We start from the raw sequence: 20,662 nt of genomic DNA on the forward strand, positions 1-20,662 counted from the left end.
GTCACCCCAAATGACTTTAAACTGGATAAACTCATCATCTCTGTGCTGCTCACTGTTACATAGGTCATGCGTACTGAATAACTGAACGACTGAAACCTCTTTGATTTGTGTGTAAATTAAAGTTATTATTCATTTTCATTCATTCATTCTCATGAAGAAAGGTTACTTTTGTCCAAAAATATATAATAAATATATCTGCATTGTGGACATCATAGAGCAAACAGTCAGGGTTTCAATGTACAGATTATAAGCTTTATGTAACCTGACATTATGCTTATAAGTGTAACAACTGTGTATAATACTACTATGAGCATTTATACAGGCTTATGCCAAGAAGTATAATCTCTTATAGATGTTATATCCATATATATATATAAATATATTGTTTATACTATTACTCCTGAATCACGTAATGCATTAATAATTCTGGATTCATTGGAAGATTTAATAAGCGTCATAAGTGACTGTTTAATATTTTCTTGCATATACTGTAGCTTTACTTAAACTTTTCCACTGGAAACAAATAGCAAATATCGAATAAGCCAAACAGATCCTACAATTTGTTATAACACATTTATGACATGTTTACAGATGTTTATAACAGCAAGTGAAACACCTGATCCTCAGTGAAAATCTGTGGTGCAAAACGTGCATCAGAAAAATGTCAATAAACCTGCCAGCAGCGATGGTATGTTCAGATGTAAATCATGTCCAGATGGTCCACACATGAGTTCGGTTCGAAAATGTCAGGCTTGAGGAATGATATGGCCAATAAACTGTGCTCACAAGATTGTTTCTCTGTCTTCTCTCCAACCTGCATGTTTACTTATTGCTTTCCCACCGTTCCAAACAGGATTGACAGGAATATTATGTGTTCTGTTCAAGAGGGAAAATGATATGATGATAACCAGGATTTCACAAAGATATTTAAGGGCTGGAGTGAAAGTTATCCATCTATAAAGAATCACTAGTTTAAACGCTGCGTTCCTGACGCTATTCCACTACACTGCATTGGCGGAGTATCAAAATACTCCATTAAGTAATAAAATTATTCAATGGCTTTGTTTCTGTTTCTCAGTTATTCAGACATTTCCATAGAAAGTCTAATGTCTTTTATGACCTAAATACTACAACGTAGGGAGAGCTTAGGGATTACATAACTGTCAAAATACTAAGTTCTGGCAGCTTTCATTTAACTAAGCAAACTAATTATTAAAACCTGTATAATGAATCATACACCAAGAGTAGAACCACATTTTGATCATGACCATATTGAAGCAAATGGCAAGGAACAAAAGTGCTAAAATATACTGGGAGAAAAGTTTCCAAATGAAAAGTGGGTCTAGATGTTCCACTTAGTTCAAAATGGATAAGAAGAGCGTGATTTTTCCAACATGGTTGGTAAGAACAGAAACGTTACACTTGGCAAGGTAATGACTTAATGTTCAGTGTTAAAATTGGGAGGAGCATCATACAAAATAACACCTCAAAGTATATTGATAGGAGATTTTTGGGAATTTTCCGTTGCAGATTTGAGTTATGATCCCAAGGTCAATGTTTGCCCCAAAATATCTGTGTATTGTGCCAGGGAATGAGTAGGAGGTTTACCTTGTCACTGCAGACCCGGGCTCGAGAGGAGTCATTATTCACTATCAGAGGCCAGCATTGAGTGACTCGGGGACAGGTCTGAGCCAGCTAATGAGAAGCACATGTGCTCCTTGAGACACTGGCGTTCCTCCCGACTCATCAGCCTGGCCTACTCCCTCATGATCTCTCAACCCTTTATTTTCACTCTCTCTTTAGCTCTATTTTACTTGCTCACACTCTCTCTATCTCTCTCTCCCCAGGTAGAATTATAATTGCCTTTGGGACCTTGTGGGATTATTTTTTTTTTCTTCAGACAGATAAGAACAACAATGTTTTTAAGGATTAAAAGGGTCAGAGAGCTTGAGTTTCCCGTTCTGACTGTGTAAAGAGACAAAAAGCAGCTGTGTTTTTTTTTGTCTCACCTCTCCGAAGGTTGGATACGATATCGAACCTTTCTCATCCTGTGATTTTTTAATCCTGTAAAATCACTTTGGGTCCATTTTCACTACAAATAGTCCAACTGTATTTATATTTATCCTCCTTCACAAATACACAAGACAAATTATATATATGTCTGTGTTTAGTGTTTTGTTTTGTTGTGTGTTTAGTGTCCTTGCTACGATTTTTACAAAAGGTTATGTTACATTCATAAAACGTGCAAATGGAGAATTCCTGTCCACTAATGGAGTTGGAGTTGGGTATCGTTGGCACTTAAATCCTGCAGAGTATTATTTTATTTTGTTTAAAAACCTCTGTTCTGTTAAAGCAGGGTTCACTGATATTAGAGGCACACACACACACACACACACACACACACACAGTAAATATGCCATCTTATTCCTGCGCCTATAACTTGTAGATATTTTTGGATTAAAATGGGTTTAAGAATCAGACTGCAACATCATATTCTGACCATCACACCCTGTGCTGCATCTATGGCAGCACGTTAATCTATGACTATTAAAATAGCAAGAGAAAAAAAACTTAAAAATCTCCAATAAAAAAAGTGATACACTGGCATTACCCAAACAGAGCCCCATAACTCAACATATCTTTTTTATCCAGGTATGTAGTGCCAACCATAAGGCCTGAATAAACCATAAAAGTCTGGTCACGACTTCTCATATAAGTCTTGACTGAGAATATTCATTAACAGTTGAGTTCTATGTCAGATATTCAGTTTAAATGATATGTTTATGTTTTAAAAAGCAGGCTGTTAGTGTATGGAATGCAAAAAAAAAGAAAATACTATATTAGCAATCCAAAACAAATAAGAAGTCTTCAAAGTGGCAAATACGGACATTAAAGAAGGCAACATGGGTTTAAAGTCAGTTTGGATCTGGAATAATTCAGAAATTTGAGTCGTGCTGCATCAAACTGAACACGAAAAAGCAGAACTGTCTGTAAGTGGTGTTAAATCAAGCAATCAAACATAACTGTGTCAGTTAATCTGTATGCTCATTACAGCTGTGACACATTTTATCTTCCTGACTATTCAATGTAAAAGATCTTTTATCCAGAATCTTCTTACTTACCAAACGCTAACCTACTGTTAGAGTTATTGTGTCAAAAAATAGTTACCCTGAGACAAATTGTCTGTAAGCAAAATAAATTTAAACCTGTGATCATTTCCTAATGTTTTAAATTGATAAAACTTTCCAATGTCTGCATGAGTTTCACTAGAATTTATTCCTTGTTCCAAATTGAATCAAAAAAATACAGCTTACATTCTCCACCAACACAAGACTGATATGGCATCACCTTCCTTTCTTTATTTCCTTACATTTGCACAACCTAATTAAATCTCACCATGCACTATCAATATTAATGTGCCATCAATTACTGCATATTCAGATCATATATAGATGACCGTTGGAAAAATGATACAGTAATATTTAGTCTCATATTTTAACTCTCACATCAAACTAGGGGAAGTCGTGGCCTAATGGTTAGAGAGTTTGACTCCTAACCCTAAGGTTGTGGGTTCGAGTCTCAGGCTGGCCATGACTGAGGTGCCCCCCAACTGCTCCCTGGGCGCCGCAGCATAAATGGCTGCCCACTGCTCCGGGTGTGTGTTCACGGTGTGTGTGTGTTCACTGCTGTGTGTGTGCACTTTGGATGGGTTAAATGCAGAGAACGAATTCTTAGTATAGGTCACAGTGCTTAGCCGTATGTCACGTCACTTTAGTGAGTAGCAAATAAAATACATAGCTGGAAAAAAATAATTTATACAATAATATTCAAATATATTCTTGATGACCTAGAAAGATGAAATACCTGAATGAGATGTCCCAAAGTTAGTGCTATTTTAAAGACTCACTAATTACACTAAATGAAGTATCTTAGGTACTGTATATCCTTTTGGCTTAGAGTGATTAATGGAATTTTAGCGCAATCACATAAAAGTTTGCAAATGTCTCAAAATCTAATCCTTATTATTAAAGCCAAAGACAACTTCCATTGAAAATCTGATACCGAGGAGGTGTTAAAATGCTAATACCTCTTTGAAAGAATGAAAGGTCTTTCTTAGAGCAGCCAACAGATTTGTCCCAACCTTATCAACCTTGGTTGCACTGGCCTAATTCCTTATCTCTCCAAACAGTTCTCTGGGCCATAGATTTAATCAACAGTCTTTTAGGAAATTCAGTAATGGCCAAACACAACTAATGCACTAACATTATATGAATTGACTAAGGGAGAAAAATATTTATACTGCAGTATCGCAGCAGGGTCTGGCCACAGTACGTGAAATTTCCACTTATTGTACTGATTTAATCTCAGGACACAATCGGCTTGGGTGCACCATTGTTTAAACGGTGATAATGGAAAAGTAAACTTGCATGAAGTTGCTGGACTGAAAATGATCAGGTAGCTTTTCTTAATTATTTAACACAATAAAAAACACACATTTTTAGTGCTTGCCACACAGTATGTAAAAAAAAAAAGGAGGAATAAAGGTCTAAAAAGGAATATAAACTGAAACGTTGAAAAAGCAAATATAAATACACACTGTTATAATTTTCACCAATCACAAAGTTTAACAGCTCCTTAAATACTGTAACCAAAATGTGGTGTGGGATTTAAGTTCCATTTATGCGGCTTATGTTAAATACACTTCAGTACAAGGCAATGACAAGTGGTTTATAGTTTGCTCACCTGGTTTAGGTGGCTTTCCCCCAGCTCCTGTTGTAAAGATAAAACATGAAATAATATTATTGATTATATCTGACTTGGGGCTTTACTGAAAATGCTTTTACAAAAACAAAGGATTTTTGCAAGTGTGTTTAGAGGTACCTCTTACCTGCACCAAGACCTCCTGCCCCTAACCCAGTACCAAGTCCACCAGCACCAAGTCCACCAGCACCAAGTCCACCAGCACCAAGTCCACCAGCACCAAGTCCACCAGCACCAAGTCCACCAGCGCCAAGGGCTCCTGCACCAGCTCCGTATCCACCTGCTGTTGAACAAAGTAATTTATTTTTTATTTATGTAGATTAGCTGGATTAGCTGTGGATTATAGTTATTCAGGCCCTCAATTGTGATTTTTTAACTGATTAAACATTACATAACATCATGTAAAGCACTGAAAGCACTGCTTAATTTTACTTTGAATTTCAACTAGAACTGTAAGTTAACATCAACATCCTTGTAACTGACCACTTCCAAGCCTCTCTCTATTTTCTTGGCTGTTCAATCAATGTTTTTTCCAGGAGCCTCAATTAATCTTTCAGGACATTAGCAGCCGTCCTAGCATTTCCAAAGGACATATATCGAATTCGATGCTGGCCAAAAGACGCGCCTGGAGAAGTGACACCTGATACCTGGGTGTTGCATTCTACACATTTCTAAAGCCAAAAATAAATATGAAAATGTTAGCTTTGGATTGGTGTGTGTAGTGAAGCTAAATCTCAGCTGGACACAGCCACAATAACCTTAGACCCGTCTGTCATCTCCAAATCATCTTATTTCATCCACTGTTTTGTCTGTAATATGAGCATGTCTAAAAGGATAATAAGCCAAAACAATACTCTGTAGCCCTAACAAGCCAAGTGTAGCTAGGGATAGAAGCTGGCTAGCCTCTTTCTAACGAACCATGCAAATATTTGCCCATGTGAAACAGGGATAGATGTTGTTATGCTGATTATTCTGCCAGGACTAATGTTTAATATAGCTTTTACTATGTTAACCGTTCCTTTAACAAGAAGACAAAGTATGTTAGGATGTCTAGTTGAGAGCTATGTAGCACTTGCATGAAGATTGATGTAGCAAGTTTGAGACTTGGGATTGGTCTGTTACTTCCCATAGTGCTTCATTTCAGTAGTGCTTGTAATCAGTATAAACAAATGAATTATTTTATGGCTGCAAGTCTGATAGAAAATGAGGCAGGACCTTTTTGAGATAAACTTACAAACAGTTTTATTGGTTGAAGAAAACACATTCAAATTTGAGATACCTATGAACAAGCACTTCTTTGAGAGAAGAAATAGGTTTGATGTCAACATTTACCATGAAGATATAAACAAAAAAAAAAAATCACCAAAACCTTTTACATGACCATATTGCTCCTAGAAGGCTTGGTAAAAAAAAAGAGTTTCTATTTTCATATGAGCAATTAAGGCATGTGACATGACAAAGAAAGTCATCGCTGAAACCCCAAAACCGGCATAAATGGTTTTGTACTCTTGTAAAAAGAGATAACATCAATGTTTTTAGCAATAATACTGAATTTGACATAACAAATGTTATTGTTGTGATACATCAGACAAGTATTTCAATTGATTTCAGTAGTGAATAAATTTCAACATTTCGCAGCACTGAGATTCATTATTAGGATAATGTATGTGTGTATTATAGTGGATTTGATCTTCTTGAGGATTGACTGACAAGAATACGGTTAAATGAACCTTTGAGAGACATAATCAAACAGAACTTACCTCCAGCTTTTGCCGGTTTGTAAGGGACCCCAGCACCTCCTATAAAATACAGGACAAGAGAAAGAGTTATGCCTCATACAGGGTAACACTTAATATGTTTGTTTTGGCTCTCCCTAATGCTCCTCTCTGAAAGCATAGATTAGGTCATTCTTTTGTGGCACAGTTAACAGTGGCTATCCTGAAATGATGACATCACTGAAATGAGTCTACACTTCAACTGGGAGCTTTTAAATCTTGAGAATGCAACCATGAGCACACAACTATATGACTTCATGTTCTTAAATCTATGGTAGAATTTAACCATATGGACCATATCATCTTAAACAATGCTCTCCACTTCCTGTGCAAACATGTGTAAGTTTAGAGCCCATTAGTGCTCTGTGGTTGATTCTCTTGTGGAACCCTTAAAGGTTTTACATACAGTACAGTACTGATGATGAATGAAAGGCAAAGCTGGTGGTCCTGTTATTATGTTAGAGGCGTTTTGTTGGCACGGTTCACATCCACGTTACCTCATTACCAGGAAGGGTCACTGCAAAACAGTGCAAAGTACTTTTGACTGAGTCTTTATCCTATGATAAATATTTTTACCCCAAAGGCAGTGGTGTTTTTGAGGATGACCCTGCTCACACCCACAGGGGATGAGGGATGTCACTGTGTTGTTTTAATGAATATGAAAGTAGCATCAGTGACATGAGATGTCCTTCAAAGTCACCAGATCTCAACTTAAATAAACAGCTTTGATAAATTTGGGAGCCACTATCATGAACAAAAATCTTTCCAGTATATTTCCAGAGAATTATAGAATTTGAGCTTGGTCAGAGTTCTGATTCTTTGCAGAAGCACATGATTTGGCTGTTAAAGCACCACAGAAGCTGGATAAAAGGGGCATCAGATCAGACATTCGGCACTGATCAAGTACATCATTACAACATTGTTTGCTAAAGCATGAGCTGCAGAAGTCAATGCAATGTTGAGGGCTGACACAGCAGGTTCTGGTGGTTCATGGTGACCCACAACCTTAATAAGAAAACGTTGACCCCAAGAATTAAAATTCTACAAGTCAACTACCCCTAACAGGTAAACTGTTGTTTAAAAAATTTTCCATCTCTGCTTGAGGAAAATAGTTTTCACACACCGAATTGGATTAATGAAATCGAATGTGTCATATTATACAAAGAACTCTTTGTTTATTTTAAGAATGATTTTAAGATGTTAACAAACCTGGGAAAATGCCAGTACCAGGCTGCACACCTCCACCTGCAATTCCAACTCCTGTACCAGCAGGCACATAAACCCCTGAAAGGAAAAAATGTAAATATTATTAATGACGGACTTCTTTTTTATATGAAACTAACCCAAAACATAAGTCTACTACATCTAGTGGGGTGGACCCATTTTCCACCTACATACCGAAATTACAACAAATGACCTAATCCAAAGAAGTAAATATTGAGCTGTGATGGATGGGTTTTTTAGAGAACAAGGGCGTCAGCCATCTACATAACTTCATGCCGAAGGCAGGTCCAAGTTGTGCTGTGGTGTGCAGGCACTAATAGGATGTTCAGCATGCGATATAAAGTACACATACTAATAAGCTAAACAAAGATGGGGAAGGAAAAGTGCCTCTGTTTCTGTTCTCTGTTCATTTTGGTGACTATCTGCCATCATCTGTAGGCTCAGACACAGATCCGAGGCTAAATCTGGTTTGCATCAGTTAAAATAAAAATGAAAACAAAAAGTCAAACTCATGTTAGAGAGTCTATTGAAATTATTTAAGCCATACTGAAGTGTTTACGTGGCAATACAATATACATACACAAGTTATACATGATAAACTAAACCCTTTTACCCTAACAGGATGTATGGAGATTGTGTAGACTCCAGACTTTAAATGTTTCTGATTAGGCACCCAGTCCTCAAAAATACTTTTGTCATTAAAAACAAAGAGGTACTGTGTCTTGCGTATGCTAGCTAGCTGGCTGGCATTAGCAATGAAGATTATAAATATTTATAAAATGACCTAAAACACCTCTCAGCAATCCTGTTCAGCTAGCATATGTTAAACAGATGACTAGCATTTACTATGTGATTGTTTATGGATATGACAAAAAAAATCCCCTCAGAAATTCTTGCTAATCAAGTTAGCTCATAAAAATGTGCATAAATGACTGTCAATGGCTTCCTTTTTCTTGCTCAGAGACACACTTTTAGTGAGCTACGATCTGTACAGTAGGACACATGGAAACCAACTTATAAAATGAATTTCTTCTAAATAATAAAAAACCTGAACAATCAACAAGAAGACTTTAAAGCACAACAGTGTAAAAGATCGCTGTTCACTCATCATCTTTTCAAAACCACGTGAGAAAAGACATTAAGTTGAAAAATGAATCTGATTTCAAGAGTTAGTAAGTGTGGTGTTCAGGTTATAGCTTGCTTTGGGAATATTTCATTGGTTTTGGCACCAATGATTATATTCACTCCTAACAAATGAGGTGCTGATCAAATAAATAAAAAGTTCTTCATATAAGGTAATGTTTGTGTTCATTGCTTGTGAAAAATGAAGATAAACTGTGAACATGTTTCCTGAAGCAGGCAGTGATAGAAAGAGAAACTGCATCAGCTTACAGAATGAAAGGAATTGTGAGGACAGATACATACACCGTGCAAAAAATTGCAAAATCACCAACAAATTGGCTGATTCTTGAACAGCCGATATTGTTTAGTCTAAGGCTGGCCGCCTTTCTGTCCAGGAGGGAAAAAATGGTCAAGCTAGAAACCGGTGCCAATTGGGATTTTGTATATCTTCACAACAGCATGGGAAATTTCAAAGGACTTTATGACTTATGTTTTTTGCAAAGCAGCCTGTCTCTCTTGGGGTAATTGGAAGTCTTGCAAAAGATCCTTTATTTGAAAGACTATGGCAGACATCCCTTTGGAAAACAGATGAGCTCATGTGTGCGTTGATAGAGCTGGAGGGAAGATGCTCTTCAAAAGCTATTCTGAAAAACAGCTAAGGCCACGGATGCCTGGGAAGTGATTGGGTTTCATGGTGTTTGGACTCATCACACCAGCTCTGTGGTTAGAACTCCCAAGGTCATCACACAGTTTTGGATACCTCGGGCCTGCTTTGTAAAATGGGACCATGACGCTCGCCATTCCCATCCAGTGAAAACAAACTGTCTGTTTTTTCCTCTCTGCTGTTTGCTCTAACTTGAAAGAACTGCGGGTCATCTTAATCACAAAAAAGCAGTATAAAACCAGCCAGACATTTGGAAGTATTTTTCCATAACGGAACGAATGAGAGAAAGGGCTGTTTGATACAGATCTTGGATAGAATTAACATAAAATAGACATTTAATACAATGCCTCTTTCAGCTGGTGGGTCACTGAGCTCAGAGGCTCCACCCTTTCGAGTGAAAGCTTTATGACAGGTGATGGAGAGATTTTATGCCATGTGTCAGGTTTCAGATGTTAAGAGGAAGAGCAGTAATGTCACAAATGCCATAAGTACCGCATAATGAAATGCGATCACAGCAAAACCAAACCATTAAAATAAAATTAACAAATATGATCGGAAATATACATTTATTCAGTGTAAATTATGTCTTAGCTTTTTATAACTTTTCTGTTTAGTCTATGAAACTGAAGGTTTTAGTTATTTAAACCATATTACTGTTGAATGCTAAATTCTACTTGATAAGAAATAGTTCACGGTTTAATTTTAATGCTCACAGAACTTTTCTGTGTGGAGAATGTTAAATGCTTAATTCTGGTCCGAAGTAGGTCACAGTTGATATGAATTCCTTATTATTTCCTACTAAATAACTAGAGACCTCTATTGTGGACGCATCACATAAATACTTAAACATAAGTTTTTTGTGTAGTGAATGTTTGTTTTTGTGTTGTTTATTCAGGGAATCTCCAGACACTGTCAGTGCTTTGTACCAGTCAGACTATTGTAAAGCTTTGGTCCTACATTTAACAACACTGAAGTCTTCAGGATCGAAGTTTATGCAGCGACATCAAAGCTGCATTTTGACATTTTGACAAGTGACATTATCAACTTGTTTTTCCAGACGTTCCACAGAATTATACATGACTACAAATGGATGAAATGTATGATGAGTCTTTCTGTAATAAATAAAAATTGTTAGCATTGGCTTTCTTTCAAATTACTTTGTTATAAGGAAATAAAACCCTTCCTGATGTGCTGTTATTGGAAAACTTCAGGGTGGTAACATCACCCGCCTGTCTTGATTATTTTCCTATAACCATGTGCCCCATTTTTTATATAATGGTAACAGTATGTTTTCTGGCCATCATCCTTCGTGTAGTTTAGTTAATAAATCGTACTGTTTGGTTAACAGTAACGAGACACCAGAAAGTGAATTATCTAATCCAATAACACAGTACTTCCTTTTTCTATCTAGTATATAATCTATAACATGCTTATTTTTATTCTCTTCCCACCCAATAAATTTACAGATATTAAAAGAAATCTTCCATAAAGTTAAATTGAAAACAATTTTTTTTAAAAATCTGAAATTAAACCAAAATGCATTTCTTATAACTGTCTCAAAAGTGATCATGATGCAAGAAGTATTTTGTATTTCACAGACTGGAACTTTTATTTGATTTACGCATAGGGAATAATTTGGAGCTGTTTTTCTTTTATGACTTGTTTATAACTGGTGTTGCCATTCAATGATTGTGCCAAAAGACCAGGTTCGTATCCAAAGCACGCCCAATTCACACCTCGGTAAACACTTTTTTCTTTAAGATAAATACATTTCATTAGCAGTGACTGAATTAGTTCTTTGATTTTATTTTTTATATTTTCTCCACGGACACATTATTCTTAGAATAGCGTCGTTATAGCCTCACTCATACATATATATATATATACTCTCTCACCCTCACACACCCACACGCACACACACACACACACACACAAACAACTGTTATTAAATCAATATGGCCAACTTTCAAACCTTTGCTGGCTTTGTTTTTCTTGACATTTAATTTTGAATTGCACAACATTTCAGACATTTTTTTGGATAGTAATTGCCACAAGTTGTGAGTAATTCAGTCATAACTGGCAACACTAATTATTTTGTTGATAGGACGCCCTCCCACTTCTCCTTCTCCTACATTCCCATTGGACACATCTGAGGTAGAGAGCATTACTGTGAAGAATCCGAAAGAAAATCAGCACACGGCACACACACAGCACTGTGTTCAAGCCAAATTTTCACATTGGCAAAAGTTTTTTCTATGCATTTGACAAAAGAAGGCCTTCAAAACTCGAGGAAGGTCCATTTTTGCTTCTCATGTATCTGCTTAAGAGAAACCGAGGCTTTTTTGCCAAGTCCTGATGCAGTAGGATTACTTGGTTCGAATTTTATAAACATCAGAGATGGAGACTGAAACAGTGTCTTATGTAAATGATTTGGAAAAGAATAGCACCCTAGTGTGTGAACTATCACTGAGCTGGGACGATCCACTAGCTTATCCTGATCAGGGGTGGGGCAGGATAAAGCAGGATAAAGCATGACATCGTGGTAGCCGTACCACCCATTGTCATGCTTTTCAAAGAAGATTAAAGATGCAGTATAGGTCTTTGATGCAAAGTGTAATGTTTCCAAGTGTTTCTAGCACTGTAATGTTCAGATATTTTCTGTTTACAAAACATTAAATAAGGATTTCATTATTTCAGACATTCCATTGAGGACTGTGTTAAAGGGATGCCAGTGTTTCATTCAGCCATATTTAAGTGTTCTCCAAGAACTTGGTGCAATTGATCACAGAATATTGACAACAACCTCAGTACAAGACAATCAGAGACAAAGTGTAGTTTAGAATTTAGGACTGATAGAAATTATACAGAATAATAATAATTCTATGTAATAATAATGCACTATGTACTTTATATAAGGTAATTAATACGTTAAGAGCTTTTCTTATCGTGTATTTGTATCGTGCTGTCTTAGCTTGCATGTTTGTGGCTATCGTTTGAACGTATAATTGGTAAAGTCTGACTTGACCTGACACAGGGAAAAATAAAATGCCATAAAACACATCACTGTTGTTCCGGTTGTTTTACGATAATCATAAAGCAAACACTGACAAGCCACTCCGATGTCTTGCAGATGTATTGTTTCATAAGATATTGAGTGTGCTCCTTGAGTTTGCCCCGTGTGCTCTGCTTCATTGCCGTCAAGGGAAAGTAAAGAATCAAAACACGTGATCAGGGATGTTACAGTTAAAAGGTATGATCACGATCTTATAACATCTATTATACAAAACAGCCTCACAAAACTTTTTGGCCAACCTGAAAGCAAGCCAGTCATGTTCTGGAACAAATAGTTTTATTAAAGTGTGGTTCTTTGTCTTGAAATTGGCTCGGTCCCCACAGCGACTTCCAAGCAATCCTCACGTTGACATTAACTTCGGAATTTGCGGTCACAGTGCAAATAGTTGTAGCATATTGTTGCTTCGGCTAGTAGGTAGAATAATGTAGGTCACAGAACTAGCAGGACCAGCAGGAAGGTCGTAGTAACGGCACGTTAATGATAAACGCCATATAATGGAGGAAGAGTTTTGTGTGTCTGAGTTGCATTACAAGGCATTTTATAACACACCGTGTTTAGCACTTTATTATTGATCTTTTGAATTTTATGGAGTTTTAGAAAGATTAAGGTATTTTAAGGCATTTTATCAACATACAGAGCAAAAGAATAAAGTCAATAAACATATACAACAACAAAAGAGCAGGTAAAAGTTTTTCTCGCTAATAAAAACATCTACTAAACGTCTGATAACTGAATCCCATTGTTCAGATGTGTTAAAACGGAAGAGGCCCTAAACTCCACCCAGCCGCTGTGATGTTTAGTGAAGTGCTGGGGTTCTGAATGGGTTCTGTGCTGTGTGTGTGGGAAAGCGGTGTTTATTATATCACAGTGTCAAAGACATGGCTGATAAACTGTCAAATCTGTTAACAGCCTTTGATTGTGAATAAGAGCTATAAAGAAATGTGGCTAAATGAAGCCCCTTATCGCTGGTAGCATTTCTGCATTCCAGTTAATGATCCTGGAAACTAGTGGAGCAAGGTGTTGAGAGTCGAGGTGACTTTATTATACACTGTTGCCCCAGGCTAACAGATAGGGAACACACGTGGTACAAAAGGAAAAAAGAGCAGAGGTAAATAATGAATCACGTGACAACTGATCAGGAAAGGGTTGCTTGGGGGTTCAGTAGCAGTAGAGGGATTTAGCTGGATTTCACAGCAAAATCACCTTCACTTATAAAGTTTTATTACAGAGGGATTTATGTTTTAATTTCTTATTAAATCAGTGTGAAATACATATATGTATAAAAACATGATCAGACATGAATGGAGACTTAGATGGAGATTTTATTTAGGACAGAATTGTTCATGTTCAGCATTAAGGATGTCCTGGCACAAGGAATAAGGAGTAACTACACAGTGAACCATATCTTGTACACATAACCATTCTTTAAGCTGGATTCATAAAGCCTGCACAGTTAATATCTGCCCTGGAACAACAGACATCCAGGCAAGAACTCTTAAATCCTTTTGCACTGACTTTGGCCAACACACCACGAGACACAAGAGGTGTCACATTAATTCTCTTAGGCAGCCAAAAACCTCCAGATCTAGAACGCCAGCACTTCCTTAAAGATTAAATCCAGTAAGAGTCCTCAGAGCACACGTTTTCAATTCCAGCACAGTAGATAATCTGATTGAAGATTTTAATGCGTGGGGCAGCAGATCTGGATATAACATTTGATCTGGATATGATTTTACCTGCTTAAACTATGGCCTGGTGTCAAAGGAAAGGAGATTTAATGTATTAGGGATTCTCTGAAGTCCTGGCCTGACGCATGAAGCCAAAACTCCTTCATACAAATTCTAAATTATTAGGAGTCGGTAAAGTTCTTGGCTTTTCTCTGGTCCTAGCTGTCATCATGAAGGTAACTCTAGTATAAGATCCACGAATATAAGAAATATATGAATACTTTTACATTTAGCTAATGCTTTAGGAAGACTTTAATGAGTCAGTACATCTGAATCACTGAATCAAATTACAGACATTTGTACTGTTTAAGATTTATCATCTTCTTGTCTCATTCCTTTGATATTGATATTGTGACTTAGACAATATTAAAAATGATCATGTGTATTGTCTTTTTGTACACAACACTAGATAATAAAAATATATCAGAACGCTTCACAATTTGTTTTACTTTTACATGATCCATTTTATCTGTGTGATTACATTGAGGATGATGTCAAACACACAATAAGGTCTGGCTAATGAAATCACTTGTTAACTTTAGTTTTCAAAACTATGTATAAATTTTTATTCTGAAATATTTCCAGTGATAGAGTTTATTTTAAATGGATATAAACATGTTAACCTTATGAACTGGATTGATTCCATATACAACTTTCATTCCGAAAACAATCTTAATACTTAAACCTTAGATATGCTCCTTACAGTACCTGAGTATTTGTTTCACTGTAAAAGCATAAAGTATAATTCAACCATAGCACTTTTACTTGAGTTTTTATAGAAATAAAGTTGTGTAGTGACGTGACATACGGCTAAGTTTGGTGACCCATACTCAGAATTCGTTCTCTGCATTTAACCCATCCAAAGTGCACACACCTCAGTCATGGTATTGCCGGCCCGAGAGTCAAATACACAACCTTAGGCTTAGGAGTCAAACTCTCTAACCGTTAGGCCATGACTTCCCCCATCAACACTAGTTTAATTTATTTAAAAAAAATTTAAATAAATGGTTACTTGAGTAGTTTTTCCATCAGATTTACATTTTCTTGGGGAATTTCTCTGATCACAAGTGAATTATTACTAATTATTATTGTGTTTTTTTTTTTTACTATTTCCACCACAGTACATAAGTACATTATTTTCGGATGCTTGTTAAGAATAATTAATGTGGGCTTATAACGTCACTCAGAAACCCATTTGGTAAACAGTTTTCTAGACCAGAAGTCTTATATATATGTTTGGACATGTCTTCTGTCAGTCACGTTACAGACACTCTAAGATCCTAAGGGCAGCGCTTCATGAACATGGGTGGGAATAGAAGAGAAAGATCAAGGAGTGGAAATAAAAAGCATTCAAATTTTGAACCCACCTAACCTCCTGAAAAAAGACTAATCAAACTTTTAACCATTGGAATATGACTTATTTTCAGACCTTTTAGTAAAGTATTACTGCTCCTTTATGCTACACTGAAGCTGCATCTGAACTGTACAGATTTCCAGCATGAGAGAGACACTTATATCTTGTACAGCTCTTTGCTCCTGAAAACCTCATGATGGATTATAATTATGTTCCTGACCAATTTTCTGAGTGATAAACAATTGAAGGCGCAGTCAGGACAGAAAGCGTGAGACAAATACGAGTCACTTAAAAGACTTTTACAGTCAGAGAGCTGTCAGGATGTTTGGGTCCAAACGATCCTTCAACAATTTAGACTCTCCTGCTGTAATACTGGTTTGTGTATGTTTAACCAAAGTGAGGTAACTCCCCTCTTCCTGGTGACATCATGGTTTAGTTACTAAAAGGAAACTTGCTTTGAGCTTAAAGGAATACTCCAGAGTTTTTCAACAATCTGCACCATCTGTAACACATGTGTGACCTTAGGCAAGAATTTAGGGATGTTTTCCTGTACTGACACAAGAATGAAAAATCTGTTTACTCAAAATTAATTTAGGCCTTAACGTGCTTGTTGAATTCCGTTAATCAAATTTTCTTTTGACATTCTTCTTTGAAAACAAAGAGATGAGTAAGTTTTGTATTTTCACACACTGTAATCATCTCATATTGTCCTCTCTAACTCATTTCTATCTACTGTACATCGCATTCTCCTGTCTTTAGGTCTGATTGATGCAGTTTTGGATGTGGATCAGGAAGCTCTCACTCCTTCGAAAGGGAACCAAGGACCAATGACACAAATAGGGTGGACCTAACGTGATGAAGAAATTGTTATGGGACTCTTCTTCTTTTTATTTCCCAGTCTTCCTTTCCCACCACATTCCCCCATTGCTCCTGTTCCTGTGCTTTCTTTCTAAGCATCTTTAATGTGAACTAATTTGAACAGTCTAAGAGTGAGATGATTTGATTTATAGTATAAATAATTCCACTTAAAAAGAAAGTCCTTCTAGACATTAGGATAAATATTCTCAGTCATATATAGATCAATCCCCCATATATATACAATCCCCCGCCACAACATTTCTAACATGTATATCTTATACACGTTCCTTAACTTCTAAATCTACAATAATTACATAAATACACTGCTGTTATATAAATCCCTCATGAGTTATTGGTTTGAATGTAAGAATGGCACATGTTATGCCAGAGACACAAAGTGAACTAAACAAAATTTGATGTTTTTGGACCAACTCTGGGCAATTTATGTAGTGGCACATAAATTTAGCAGGTGTCCTACAGCCCAGAATTTTCAACTTAACTTTTAGTATAAAGCAGGACAGAATTGGCTGGGAGAAAGGAATCCCGGGAAATAGCTCTGGGTTTTTTATGGCCTCCAACTTATTATAATGAATGTAGCAGACTAAAGAAATTAAAGATGTGGAACTGATGGCTTTATATGGAATATGAACAGCAGGAACTGTTTCTCTGCTATAAGTCTGCTCACCACAATACAAGCAAAAGACCTCTTTTACACCTTTGTGAATGAGTGCAGAAGAAACTGTTTTGAACAAACAAATAAATCTTTGTGAAGAACTCTGGCTGTGCTCACATGCTTCCTAATTGAGGATAACAGCGAGACGATTCACTTCCAAGAATGAAAACAAGTTCGAACTGAAAACAGAGGGAAGGGGAAAACTTGGCAAAAGCTGCCGAGCTCTCTTTTGTGCATTGCCATGTTCCGTAAAAAGTTTTAATTCAGCAACAACATGCACTGTGAACTCCAAAACAACATTAAAAGCCTAATAAACCTGTCAGAAAATCAGCTCTAGAGTGTTCGATGTCTACTGAGAGGCTTGATTACTGACTTTCATGTGTGCTTTAGCCCCAAAGTTCTGCATATATATATAAAACTGTCCTTAAACATCAACATAACCAGCAGCGTCTTATAGCAGCTAAAAGATTACATATGGGACATCATTAAGTCCAAGAAGTCCAAAATACAAATGAACTAACTTAATAACTGGAATTGGTTGTGTTTGCTTTATCTGACATCATGCATTTTCCAGTAATAATAAGTATTATACATGTTTTATAATACAAAATGAACAACTGAGCCTGCAGCTAGTATAGGTACATTAAAGTAAGTTATAACAGTGGAACTGGTAAAAAAGGTAAAATATGTACTTAAGCATCTGTCAGTAGTATGATGTGTATATTGCAAACAAGTAAAAACACTTCTCTTAGAGTGGACAAAATGTTCTATTGGAAGTTCACAAGTATGTTAATAGGAAAAAAGAAAACTTTAATGATGCTGAAGACAACAAAATCAGTAAAAGAAGACAACTAAGAACCACCACAACAACATAAAATGTAAAGGTGACTGATCTAGACGTACATACTTGACAGATTTATATACTAAAAAATCAAGTTCATATCTGCATTCTGAGATTCTTATGAGAAAGGGAAGACAGTATTAAATCCATAAACTGCAGTTTCCTGTGTGAAAAGCTCATAAAGTTTAGTTTATGACACTATACTTAAATTCAAGAGCATACAGTTGACAGATGACCATGTCAAATCCTTCCTTTTCCTGAAATGAAAGAAACAGTCCAAAAAATAAAGCCTGCACCTGTCCCCAGGTGCAGAAGAGTGAGAAGCCCTTGTTCAAGGTGAATGAAGTGCACACCTACCTCCCTGTAGGGAAGGCTGCAGCAGGGTGAGAAGCAGCGAGCCGAGAAGCAGCAGCACAACCATCCTGTTAGCCATCTCGCCCCAAAATGCACCAGCCCGGTCCAAATCAGCTGGTTTTATTCTCCTAGAGCTAATTACCACTTCACAAATGTCTCGGAAAAGGGGGGAAAAAGGAAGGGAGGCGTGGGGGGGAATGCAAAGACACTGGATGCAACGTAATTAAGAAAGGGCAAAGCCTGCGTTTCGATGGATCATTGCGCTTTTTTTCTCTCTCTCTCCTGTGTCTGGTGTTGCTGTTTTTATTCTGGTCACTCCTGCCAACAAAGTCTAACCCTGCCAGATAGAGAAGGGGAGCGAGAGATGGAGAGGAAGGGAAGAAGAGAAAGGGTGGGAGGAAGGGTGAGAGAGATGGAGAGAGAGAGAGAGAGAGAGAGAGAGAGAGAGAGAGAGAGAGAGAGAGACAGCAACCCCTCTTTCCCACTCTGTCATCCAAAAAAGAATTCCATGCTCTGCCAGATATTTGCATGGATTCTAAACGGCTTATCATTTCTAGGCAAGAAGCGAAATATAATAAAATGCAATAACTCTACTCACACACACACACACATACACACACACAATTATCAATCCCTGAACATTTATATTACAGTAAAATGCTGCTTCGTTTACTAAACATCAACCCAGAGAGAAAGAAAACAGTCAGGAAATGTTTCTCTTAATTATATCCAGGACACACTGAAGTGTGTAATAAATGAATGGAACAACTTGCACATAACATAACAAACCCAGCAGTACAAGAAGACTGAAAGCAGCACTTTCCAAGAAACCAAGAGTGATAGAGAGCAGAGCAGTGAGACACATCAGCAGAGATCTTGTTAACACATCAGAGGATGAAGCCTGGTGTCAGTCAGAGTGTCACCTGAGTGTTTAACCATCATCCCTCATCCCTCTAACCACATATCAGAAAAAAGCTACTGCTGACCTCCATCATGATTTACTGTCAGAATCGTTTACATCACACTATCATTAGGTTTATCATTTAGGTTTATCATTAATCATCACACATCATTTAGGTCATTAAACCACAGGTACATCCACCAAGGAATTTAAAGTGCGCTTCATTCAGAGGAAACACGGCCAATTTTACCTCCTGGGGCACATTTAAATGCCTTTAATGTAGACCAAAAGTGTTAAGACTGAAGACCAGATGCAAAGGGAACCACTAGCAAACAAGCAGCTATCTGTATTTTAACAAATAGCTAAGAATATCAACACCTTTCTCAGAGACTCTGCACCACTAGGAGGAGCAGAACAGTTTGGAGAAGCAGCATTGGCAGATATTTCTATACTGCTTCCTCTGGTAATATGCAGTGTACTATTTAACCACATGCCATATTTTAAAAGCATCTTGCTAAAATATATATCGTTATAGATATATAATTTTTCAAAAATGACCATGGTCGAGAACAGGCTTTCATACGACTCGACATGTTTTCTCGAGTGCTGAAACCATTAAATAGAATAAACACACAAAGAAAAATAGCAGTGGTGGTGAAATGTGACGGAATGTGACGGAGAAATGCGATGGCTGTACTTTTGGTTTATTTTGCCAGCTGCTTTTACAACTGCAAGCAAACACACAAACCACAAAACCAAGGTTCGACCTGCCACTTTGTACAGTGACACAATCCACCATGTGATAATTGGACCAAATTCAGGCAGAGTGAGAGACCTTTACACATTCTACATAAGAACTCTGTATTTTAACATTGGATTATGATGCAAAAAAGGGTTCTTATTAACAAAAAAGGGTTCATCCAACATGGTAATGTTTAATAGGTATTGTTTGTGTGATGTGTTTGTGATGTTTTACATGAATGTTTTTGCATGTTGAATGTTTTTTAGCATGTTTAACAATGGACATTATCTCAAAGCAGCTTTACAGATATTTAGAAACATAGAATAAAAATGATTAAGTTACTATAAATGAGATGTAAGTTACTATTTATCTCTAACATTTATCCCTAATGATCAAGTCTGAGCTGACGGTGGCGAGGAAAAACTCCCTGAGATGATATGAGGAAGAAACCTTGAGAGGAACCAGACTCAGAAGTGAACCTCATCCTCATCTAGTGACACTGAATAGGAAATAATGTCAATGTAAATAATGTCAATGTAAATAATGTCCTTTCTGCAGCAGTTTATAGTCCAGTGGAATTAAGCAACCAAGAG

At 36.9% G+C, this 20,662-nt stretch overlaps 2 protein-coding genes across 16 annotated transcripts in view; one reads left to right on the plus strand and one right to left on the minus strand.

Annotated features, from left to right (window-relative positions):
* elna (elastin a) overlaps positions 1-18,750 on the minus strand; it is a 53,080-nt gene extending 34,330 nt beyond the window's left edge. For all 14 annotated transcript variants that reach the window (XM_060875572.1, XM_060875581.1, XM_060875576.1 and 11 more), the window contains exons 1-5: positions 18,430-18,750; positions 7,746-7,820; positions 6,522-6,560; positions 4,889-5,044; positions 4,744-4,770 (exon numbers count right to left, since the gene is read on the minus strand). In XM_060875572.1, the coding sequence (XP_060731555.1) occupies positions 4,744-4,770; positions 4,889-5,044; positions 6,522-6,560; positions 7,746-7,820; positions 18,430-18,505 (373 nt within the window). In that variant the 5' untranslated portion in view covers positions 18,506-18,750. The remainder of the gene's footprint in view (positions 1-4,743; positions 4,771-4,888; positions 5,045-6,521; positions 6,561-7,745; positions 7,821-18,429) is intronic.
* The window catches only part of hnrnpl2 (heterogeneous nuclear ribonucleoprotein L2), a 192,676-nt gene continuing 190,040 nt past the window's right edge, over positions 18,027-20,662 (plus strand). For both annotated transcript variants that reach the window (XM_060875589.1, XM_060875597.1), the window contains exon 1: positions 18,027-18,038. The gene's annotated coding sequence lies outside the window, so the exon portion shown is untranslated. The remainder of the gene's footprint in view (positions 18,039-20,662) is intronic.

Source organism: Tachysurus vachellii, chromosome 1 (assembly GCF_030014155.1).
Source record: "Tachysurus vachellii isolate PV-2020 chromosome 1, HZAU_Pvac_v1, whole genome shotgun sequence".
NCBI lineage: Eukaryota > Metazoa > Chordata > Actinopteri > Siluriformes > Bagridae > Tachysurus > Tachysurus vachellii.